The sequence below is a fragment of the Apaloderma vittatum genome, unplaced genomic scaffold (assembly GCF_000703405.1).
Source record: "Apaloderma vittatum isolate BGI_N311 unplaced genomic scaffold, ASM70340v1 scaffold17390, whole genome shotgun sequence".
NCBI lineage: Eukaryota > Metazoa > Chordata > Aves > Trogoniformes > Trogonidae > Apaloderma > Apaloderma vittatum.
This window is the reverse complement of record NW_009696413.1, coordinates 17440-28140: the sequence shown is the minus strand read 5'-3', so window position 1 is coordinate 28140 and position 10701 is coordinate 17440. Positions and strand designations below refer to the sequence as shown.

At 46.1% G+C, this 10701-nt stretch overlaps 1 protein-coding gene across 1 annotated transcript in view; it reads left to right on the top strand.

Annotated features, from left to right (window-relative positions):
* Positions 1 to 1256: 1256 nt before the first annotated feature.
* The window catches only part of LOC104277967 (protoheme IX farnesyltransferase, mitochondrial), a gene marked incomplete at its 5' end in the record, with an annotated part of 13034 nt that continues 3589 nt past the window's right edge, over positions 1257 to 10701 (top strand). Inside the window, one exon of the mRNA XM_009874794.1 lies at positions 1257 to 1489. Within this exon, the coding sequence (XP_009873096.1) occupies positions 1257 to 1489 (233 nt within the window). The remainder of the gene's footprint in view (positions 1490 to 10701) is intronic.

The window sequence follows — 10701 nt, the reverse complement described above, 5'->3', positions numbered from 1 at the left end:
TGAAATCTGTTGATGCTTTTGGAAAGCTGGCTGAAATGACTGAGTGAATTTAATTTAAATTGAAGGCAGATCTTTAGTGCCAGATTTGCTCAGTTTAGTTCTTCCAGTTATTTAGGGTTTCTGTGCCACACTGATCCAGCAAAGGTCTTAAAAACCAAATTTTGAATGGTAGGGTTTCTTGCTGAAGAAAGTCCTGTGAAATTTGTCCCCATCAGCAAATTTTCCTTATGAGGGTTGGAGCAGTGCTTGCAACACCTATTTCGGGGTTAAGGATTTGGCCAGAGGGCAGAGTGATCATAGAACACAAAGGCTGCGTGGTTTTCAGTTAGACAAAATGTGTAAAGCTGAGCTTCATGCAGAGATATTCGTTGCAAGCACACGTTTTCTGCTCTTATATGAGTGACTAGAAGTGTGTATTTAGCTGGGATTGTTAAATGCAGCTCAGTTAACGCGTTTTCCTCCCTTCCAGAGGTCTCCCACACCACTCAGTGCCATTTAGTTCTCTCTCGCCTTTATACCCAACACCCTTGAACACGCGCATGTGAAAAGCCAACACGTTGTTCTGGTGCGAGGGTTGCATCACGGTGCTGCCTGTGAAGTGTGGGTTTGGTAGCCAAACCAAAAACCTTCCTTCGTCATATTTGGATGTTTGTTGTGGAACTTTTTCGCACAAGTTTACATAGCTTCTGCCTCTCTCTTGCAGTTTTTAATAGGAATTTCCAGCTTTCCCCAAGCTCTCAGCTGACGCGCAGTAGAAATCAGCAGAAATAATTTGCATCTTTGCTATGTGCTGCTTTCAGCCAAACCTAAAATATCTTCAGTTAATTCCAGTTGTACTTAGAAGATAATAAGTTTTAATTTTGATTCTATTGCCGGAATTGCTTTGGTGTGCTACCCCTGCTTAGCGCAGTGCGTCAGCTAAATGGGGATGTCTAAAATTCAGCTTTTCTTTTCAGTAAAGCCAAAAAATACTTTATTCCTGTTGATGTAGTTTCAAAATGAATGAATGTACTCTTATTTCTCTTAAATGCTTCCTCGTTTTGTGTCTAACCCATTTCAGTCAAAGGATCCCTTGGATAATTGCGATCGGTTTTAGGAAGGTTTTCCTTAGGATGTGGGGTTCAGATGGGAAAATTGGGGCTGAGTGAGTCAAAAAACTACAGAGCCAGTCTGAATTTTGGGGAGGAGGCAGAAGGAGGGGGACAGTACTGCTCTTTAGGACAAGCTCAATGTGTGTCCTGGCTCTCTCCCCGCAGCCCCCTCCTCGCCGTCTCTTTCGCCGCCTCCTGCGGAGTCCCGGGCATCGCCCTGCTGACGCTGGCAGTGAACCCCCTCACTGGCGCCCTGGGAGCCTTCAACATTTTCTTGTACACGTGTTGTTACACACCCATGAAGAGAATGAGCATCGCCAACACGTGGGTGGGAGCTGTCGTCGGCGCCATCCCCCCCGTTATGGGCTGGACCGCGGCTACCGGCAGCCTCGATGCTGGTGAGTACAAAACCCTTGGGTGTGGGCGAGCGGTTCTCGGCGTTGCCTTTGGGATGGCTAAAAAGACCTACTCAAGAGACAATAAACCTCGATCTTTATGCTTCTTGACCTGGTGCTGCTTCGACAGCAGATACATTCTGCTATTTGCGATGCCGACGTGTGTTAGAGCGCGGCGAGTGGGTGCGATGGGATCGTTCTCCTTACAGGAGCGTTTCAGGGGCAGGCATCAGCTGATAAAAGACTGTGTCGTTTTGAATGTGTTTAGGTCATCTTAAAAAAAGTCTAGAAGGAAAATAGTGTCTTTGGGGTTCCCGTGGAAGGAAATGTTGCATAATTTCAGGATTAAAACCATACTCAGTAAGATCTAACTGACAAGTTCAGCTGGAAGATTCCCAGATGTGTTTAGTACTGTCTTTCCACAAGGCAAAAAATATCCCAGGAAGGTTAATTCATTGGTGTGTTTCTGAACCGCCCATTTCTAAACTCTTAAGTTACAATGTTCCTTCTCCCCCTCCTTGAAAACCAAACGAAGATTTCTGGTTTAGTGACTGAGAACTATTTTTACACTCCTTACAAAACACTGATCTCTTCAGCAGCTAAACTCCGACACAATTAGGGGTCGTTTTTCCTGCCAGCTAAAACCTTAAGAATCTGAGTGGCTCCACGTAGTTATATGCTGCAGGAGCTAATGAAGTTCAATTAACAGGTCTGTTAAGTATTTCTTTCAGCATACACTCATCCCGCAGTGGGGCATATTTAAGACTTGAACAGTACTTTTCAACAGGAAGGCTTTTAACCAGAACTTAGCAAGAATCTGTGCAAAATCCGTTCTTTATTCCTGCTACACACTTCCTATAAAAGTCAGTCTGAATTGGCTTTGTGTACACATGTTCTGATAGGGATCTAATCCAGAGCTAGGATGAAAGGGTTTGTGGTTGGTTTTTCTTTAAACGTTTGTGCTGGTTCTGCACAAACATTTACTTCTCTCTAAGTTCTTTCTTTTTAGTATTCAGACCTATAATCTTAAGTACGTGTTTGTATAGTGCCTCACGTAAAGGAGTGCATAACAGGCATCATTAGAAGCTCTGTGTTTCTGAGGAGAAGAGAATGAATTAAACCCACAAATATATATATTTTAAGGACTGTGCCATTCTGGCTGCAGTTGCCTGGATCTCAGTTCTTACGTCGTTTAGGCCTTTCTGTGTTGGTTTTAGCATCTCTTTGCAGAGCTGATGCTAAAAGATGATTCTCACGTGCCCATTCTTCACCTGCAAAGTCCAGGCTGGAGGAACTGGAATGAAGAGCTCCGCCTCATCACAAGCCTTTGCTGTAGAGGCTGTCACAGTTCAAATTTTCACCCTTGGTTTTAAAATGACAGTTAAACTGCTGCAGCTAAAGCCAAACAGATTAAATAATCTGGCACTAATTCCCGTTATCTTTAATTCGCCAAGTTGCAACTTGCTCTTTGAGCCCCGTTTCACCAAGCCCAGCACTGCCCTGCCCGGCAGGCAGGACCGGCTGGACCGTCCTTGTCCCAGGTGAGCTCCTCTTTTCTAATTTTTAGCTGAGATGTGATTATGTGTCCCTTTGCCAGCTCTGCTGTGGAGGGGATAACCTCTGGTAACGATGATCGGTGAGATTAGGTAACTTTAAACCGCCTGAGCAGCCTTTGCCAGAATGTGATGATCGGCGCAGGTGCAGAACCCAACGTATTATTTGTTCTGGGTAGCTCAGACTTTCTGCCGTCACCTCCCAGCATCGGTGAGGACAGGCAGCTGGTTGAATAGAGGAAGAAATGTTGAGCTGCTCCTGGTCTGTGTGATAAAGAAAGTCCTGAGAATGGTGACCTGAATGTAGTATTTTAGTATTATTTTCAGTATTAAAAAAAAAAATAAAGCAGAACAACCAAAAAACCAACAAAGATACCCTACAAACACCTTTGAAAAAGAAAAGAGAGTAATAGAAGAAAAGAAATGCGTTGCAGACTTTGATTTTCAGGGTTAAGCATTCTGCTGTTGCCAAGGAGAAGAGAGTTCAGCGCCTGACAGCACCCGATGCACACGCAGTCCAGGCGTGCACGCGTCCCTGCGTGGTGCGCAGACCTGTGTCCCTGCCCCAGCCAGCCTGCCCGCAGTTGTTGAACTCATTAATAATGTGTAATTAGCTTGGAGACTTAACCTAGTTTTAGGTAGAGGTGTGAAAATGCGTTTGCACCTCATTTAAAAAAAGAAAAACCAAAACATTCCATTCAATAACAAACAGGAACGCAAAGGGAGTCGGGAAAGTAATGAGAAGGAAGGTTCTCACTGCTTCACGGGTGGATTTTGAGTTTATATTTTCCCATGGATTTTCTCTCCTTGTAATCTTCCCACAGCAGCCTCGTTGTTGTACAGTTGGAGGGAAAACAATATTTACCTTTCATTGCCATTTGAGGGAGGTGCCCAAATGGAGCTCTTCTGGCGCGTGAGGAGCTGGGAAGCTTCACGGTGTGTCTCATGGATGGCACTGCAGAGCGCTCCTGGGGCTTTCAGAGAGTTGGAGATGATCCCCAGTTTCCAGAGATATTAAGAAAGTGTCTCAGATCGGAGCAGCCTCGTTTCAGTTTGTCCTCATTTTGTTTATAACTTTCTTAATTTCAAGATTAACACCTTGACTGTTTCTTGCACAAGAAGTAAATATCAAATGTTTGCAGATAAAAATCTGGGACTCTCATACTTCCAGTGAGGCATCCACTTGCTGATATTTCTTACGCTCCGCATCTTTTGCAGTTCTTGTGGTGATTCCCAGTGATGCTTCCTTCCTTTTCTGCCCCTCATAGGTAACTTATGTGCTCTCAAGTCTCATTAAACATCTTGCCCCCAACCCTGGATTTTGTGCCCACGTAATTTAGGGAATACCTCACATTTCAAAAGCCAAAGATAAGGTTATCTCTGGGAAGATGTGGAATTCTTTGTTGTGGGTTTGGGGGGGGGTTATGTTGTTTTTTTTTTTAATGGCAGCTGTTTAAAACTGATGAAAGATGGGGAATGTTAACATTTCCTCACTGGGGGAGCCGAGTGCAGGTGAGGTGGTCAAAGGTGCATGATAAATGTAATTTATCACGTGGATATCACTACCACATATCTGGTGTGTTTATGCAGAACTTAACTGCCAGCCTGTGATTTGCAGTAACACGTTTGCTTCCTTGAAAGCGGATTTCATTGCTCCTTTGTGGTGCTATTTATTTCCAAAGAGCTTTGTTTTCCTCATAAATCTAGACACCAGCAAATTATTTCTCCTCGTTTTCCAAAAGAAGGACTGACGGGAAAAGAACGAAATTCTCTTAAAGCCTTAAGTGATAGCGTACAGAAAAAGAGGCAAAGCTCGGCAGAGTGTCCTGTTCTGGGGGCGAGCTGACGTCTTTAGGGACCAGCCGAGCCCTTCCTTCTGGCGTGCGAGGGGCACAGCATCTATGTGGTTTAATTTACTCTTTCTTCCCGGGTGAACGCCGCAGCGTGCTTGTTGGAAATGTTTACTGTCCGTTTAAACGTGTCTTTTCTAGGGAGCAGACAAATTGAACGCGAGGGGAATGTTTCCGAGTGCCGCAGCCCGTCTTTTGCCTTTCACGTTTCGCGCTTCTTCCGCCGACCTCTCCGTAAAGCGCGCTGAAGGCTGGATCCCGGCCGGCGAGCCGTGTCGGCGTCTTAGAGCCGAGCAATTCAGCGCCGCCGCGTTCATAGAAACCACCCAGTTAGATGGAAGTGACAAGCGGGGGTCCTCAACATAATGTGCTTATCAGTTAAGGGGATTTATTCGGAGTAGGTGGCGGTGGCACAGCAGATAAGAGCCCTGACAGAGCAGCAGACTTTGCAGACCCGTGGTGGCCTGGAGCCAGGGGTATTACTGCACCAGAGAATGTTTATCTCAAGAGACTATTTAGTTTATCTCAGATGCTCCACTTGGTCTTGCTTTCCTGAAAGACATCTTGTACTGATTTTCATTCATTTCAAGAAATTTGAATAATTCCCGGGGCTGTGGAATTTATAGGCTGAGTATCAATTGTAATCATGTGGAGGCTGATTTTTAAATTGCCTTCACTTTGTAATTCAAATTGTGTTGTATGGTAGACATTAATTATGTCAGCCAACATCTATTTACAAATGGGGATTTAAAAACGGCCAGTTCTTATCAGCTGGTGACATTTGGCAGATGGATGGTTTCAGTAACAACAACAAAAAAAGAGAATAGGGGAGAGGGGGGAGCCGTGCCCGACCTGTCGGTGGCTGGAGCCTCATACCTTCCCTGGTGGAGCCCTTGGCTGCCAGCAGGAGGGAGAGCAAAGCAACGGCTTAATTGCACGCAAAATACACTTGGAGAACGTTGTGTCCCTTCCAGTGAAGCACTTTGAGCTTTCAAAGCCCCTCGATGCGCGAGCAGGTCTGGGAGCCAGCGGCCGCCGAGCCGGGCAGCTCCGCCGTCCTGCTGCGGCAGCAGAGGAGGCTCCGGCTATAAACTCCCTCTGGTAAAATCAAGCTTTTCGGGGTTTTGCTTCTCAGATGAAGGACGTCAGAATTTGTGGTCTGTTCCAGAGGAAACAAGAGATATTCGTGTCGCTGACATATGAGATTTGGAAGATGGAGGCCCAGGAGTGTGCTTTGTGGGGGTAAAAACTGTAAAAACCAAGGCGGAGAGACAATACTAGGGAGCAGCTGGTCTGAATTTAGGACAAAACCAGTGGGCTATTTTTTTTCCCCTTTTCCATCTTCAAAAGAGACAAAAGAAATGGCAGTTCCATCGCTGGGGGACCGACTCCGTGGATTCACGAGGCCCTTACCCGATTCTCTGCCCCACGCATGGCTCTGGCGGCACAGGGAGGGGAGGGGGCTGTAGGGCAGCCCCTGCACCCCCGTGTGTGAGACATGGCACCTACAGGAGAAGCACCAATATCCCAGGTGTGAGAAATGACACCCTCAGGAGGGGCAGAGCAGGGTCTGCAGGAGGGCTGGGCCCCGAGGGGAGCCCGGCAGGAGCGGCCGATGCAGCTTTGCAATCCTCTGCGGAGTCTGGTCCTTCGGCAAATACTTCCTAAACCTATTTGCACGTATCGAATGGTCTGTGCAAAGACTATTTTCGTCTTACCCAACAGGCTCGCTTTTTTTTTTTCATGGCATCTGTTGCTGGGGTTAGCGAAGACAAATTATGTTCGGCGTCGCTGTTTTTCTCAACCTTGCCTGCAGAATGAAAGGTGTTTCCCCGCGAGGCTTTCGGCTGCAATAACCCATTGTGCGGCGTACAAAAAGCGTGCTGGTGTGTGGCCGTACGTACACAGCTTTTTTTCCGCACGGCGAGCATACCTGAGGACATCTGCTTTCCTCCTGGTAGAGACAGTGGCCGGGAACGCTCCCTCGAGGCGAAAGAACCCCTCTGCCAACTCTGTTTCCCACTCGTGGACACGGAGGACCATCCTTTTTGTTTGGCAGACAAGCCCTACGCATGGCCAACATCCCCTTCCCTTTATGCGCCGCAGCGGAGAAGTCTATCGCAGCCCCGAGGACGCTCCTGTTCCCCAAGCCTTTTGTGCCATCCTTCAAAAGAAACAGCTATTGAAACCCATGACCATGAAGCTTTTGAGTTTTCCAGTGTTTTCCTCCTCGCCCTTCGTTTACATGACCTTGAAGGCGCACAATTAGGGCTGCGCCTGCCCGCGCTGACAGCCGGGACCATTGTTTGCAGCCCGGAGACCTTGTGCAAAGCTTTCGAAGCGATACTTTTCCTTTTTTTTTTTTTTCTTTTTTTTTCTTCTCAAGGCTACTCAGCCGCTCGCGCGGCATCCGGCGCGAGCAGTAGCATCTGCTTTTGTTTTCCAGTGGAAGCAGAAACGCCGGTGGTTTCCTCGCTGCGGTGCTAATATAGGAAATGCCCCGGTGGTAAAACAGAGGGGAGTTGCATCGGTTTGGTTAAGATTTGTGACTAGAGAATTCCCAGATGCCTTTGTGTTTGAGCAGGCTTCATAATCACAAATTAAGATGTTGTTTTTGTAGAGAAAATAATCCCCTTCCTAGTCCCAAGGACAACGGGGGAAATTGAATAGTAGGTCAACATTTTTCCTCAGGAGTGATTGTGTCAGGGCAGTGTCTGGGATGCTTGGAATCGGAGGCCAATGGATTTACCCTAATGGTCATCTTCCACCACCAAAACAAGCCGAAGGAAAGGAAGTAATTCTGGCACATCCAATTCTCCTTCACAAGGAGAAAATGCCACCAAGAGCTTAACAAAGCAGCCCTTACGTACAGGGCACTACAGCTGTGTTATGGATGAGACTCCCCAAACCACTCTGAATATTTGTCCCAACTGCCCCAGATAATCTTTTGGGTGTTTAATATTATGTTAAATCTGCAGTGGGCGAAAAGGCTTTGAGGAGACTTCAAAATGTTTCTTTACCCCTATAATTGCGCATAGTTGGAAATCTCTGGGGAAGAGTACCGTGCTAAACTTCTTGTGAACGAGCACAAAAGGAAAAGACCGACGAGAAAAGCTTTGGGGATGTATCCAGTACATTTCCTGCGAGCGTAACATCCTGGTGAAAGATGATGCAGGACCACAGTGAAGAGCTTTAGACGGGTTGTGCTAAATTTCCTGTAGAAAAGGTGAAAAATGCGGTCTGAGAGCGCGCGGTTGCTCATGGGCAGGTGGATACAGCTGGACCAAGTCAAGTCTCTGAGCTCTAATCTACCTTGTCTGGATTAAAGAGGAGTAATTTGTTCGACATCTTTTAAGGGAGGAGAGCCAGTTGTGTGCTATCAAGTAAAACGGTGTGTGGTTGTTTCCTGACTACGATCCATTAAAAGGCTGAGCTTAGGCTACCAAAGCCTGACAGCAGCCGAACTCATGCCGGTTTCCTAGAGACAAAAGGCCGGTGTTTTCCTCTAATAAGTCAGGGAGCTACCAACGTCTGGAAATAATTTTAAAATTCCTTCGCATTATTCAAGGCAGAAGAATTACTAAAATTGTGCTTTAAGCAAAACAGCATTCTTAGGTTGCCAAGGCAGTAAACACCAGCTTTGGGAAATGCAGTAAGATTTCAACATCTGTTTTGGAGCTGATATTTTAACCGTTCCATGTTTATTTTAATGCCTGGTTGGCTACTTCCCAGTCGTACATATGCAGCACCAAAGCAAAGACAGAAGGAGCGAGTCCGTTCCTGAATTGATGCTACAGATCAGCTCCCCCGTCCTTATATATTTATTTTTTTACCATTGATGGAGTCAATCGGTTTTTGTCCTGTCTAGAGCTTGAAGGTGGTGCGAGAGGTTACGTAGAGGGAAGGCGCTGTGTGTTGTCTAAAGAGCAGTGAGAAGGATAAGAAGAAAGAAGAAGTTGTTCGTCTCTGGTGCGTTTTCAGGAACACGATGTCGGTACAGCAGACTCTGGAGATAACCCGGGACGTGTTTGCCTCGACTTGTGCCGACAGGCCAGGGTTCCTGTGCCCGCCCGGGCTGGTTGGACTCCAGCTGGCCACGCTCCAGAGGCTGCTGCTCCACCAGCACGTGCTGTGCTCCAGCCTGCCACCTCTTCACAGCATCGCAGAATGTTCAGGGTTTGGAAGGGACCTCGAAAGGTCATCTAGTCCAGCCCCCCTGCCAGAGCAGGATCACCCGGAGTAGGTCACACAGAAACACATCCCGGCAAGTTTTGAGACATTCCTATAGCTCAAGTCCTTTTCTGCCCTGGAAGTACTTGCCTTCCAAAATTTTTTTGAGAGTTTCAATTGGATCATCTCGACTATTGTGTCTTGTCTAAGGCAGACAGCTGAAATAATTCAGCTGAGGTGAAATCATCGCTACTGCTCCATGTGCCAACCGTACAACGTACAAAGCTCTTTGATGATGAAAGGTGTTGCCAGCATGAAAGAGGCATATTTCAAATTGCTGCTTGAGAGCGTGGCATCCTCAGCACGAGACAGTCAGGTGGGATCCATACATCATTTCTGCCCTTCAGTGGATGAAGAAAAGAGGTTTGCGATCCTCCGGTTGCTTTACGAGCATGAAAAGGCTGTCTCAGAAGGATACTCCTGGTATGATTTCTGTTGGCATTGATAGCTCGGCGGCTGAGTGTGCCCAGTGTTTCCTGAGTAGCTGAGATACGCTCTAAAATCCGTCTTCCAATTTCCTACTCAAAAGTGCTGCCCTTAGCAGAGAGGCCAAGGAGGACTGAACAGGCTGGGGCGCTGACATTGCTCCCTTGCCTGAGTTTTGGGCTGTGAGCAAACCACATCATCGTAAACAGCTTTAAAAGGAATAAAATGTGAAATTTTCACAAAGTTTAGAGGTACCACGTGGCTTCCTTCACACCGTGAAGAGCGTAACTTCAGAGCGAGGATGCTTCTTGGTTTTGTAATTCTGAAAGCTAGACTGTCAGTTGCTGCGGTTTGCAAGCCTAGAATTACGAGTTGCTTTTGGAAGTCTCATCTCGCAATTGCTTCCAAGTCTTCCCCAAATTTATTGAACCTTAAAACATCTTGCCAAGCAGTTTCCGAATGACTGTGGAATTTAGTGTCTTGTTTGTTTTAGGAAAAGGGCAATTTATAAAGCTTCAGTATTTCACTAGATAAAAATATATTTGCAGAAAGAAAGAACCATTTTCTACCTTCTTCAGTGCCAGTTGACATTTTGGCTTTATCTTCGATATTAAAATAAAAATCTCAGCTTGTTCTTGTTTATTAAAAAGAAGATACATTACTATTTAAATACTTCTAAAAGAATTTAAGAGAAGAAATAATAGCTTAACCTTCAAATGGTAAAACCTGTTATTTATCTTTAACTCTGCAGGACCTACCTGGTTCTTGGCAATCCTGTAACTTTTGAGATGATTTAAGCTTGTACAACAGGAACTCAACAAGAAAACATTATATACTATTTTGCACGCCAGAGTGAAAGAATACTGGAGACCTGGGTCCTGTTTGCCTAAATAAACGGCTTTTTTTTTTTTCTCCAAAATTAAACAGAGCTTGACTGCCAAGTTATGAGGATTTATGAGTCTCTGCTCGCAGCTGCCCCCAGGTTCTCGGAGAAGGGAAGAGTTTGAGAAGTGGCCGTAAGCAAATTAAAAATTTGGCCAAAAAAGGCCAAAGAGTTTGGGATACCTGCGAGCCAGGTACTTATGGGCTCGCCATTCAAAAATGCTCGTGTGAAGGCTGAGAGATCTCACAGGAATTTGGGTCGACCTGCCTGTGC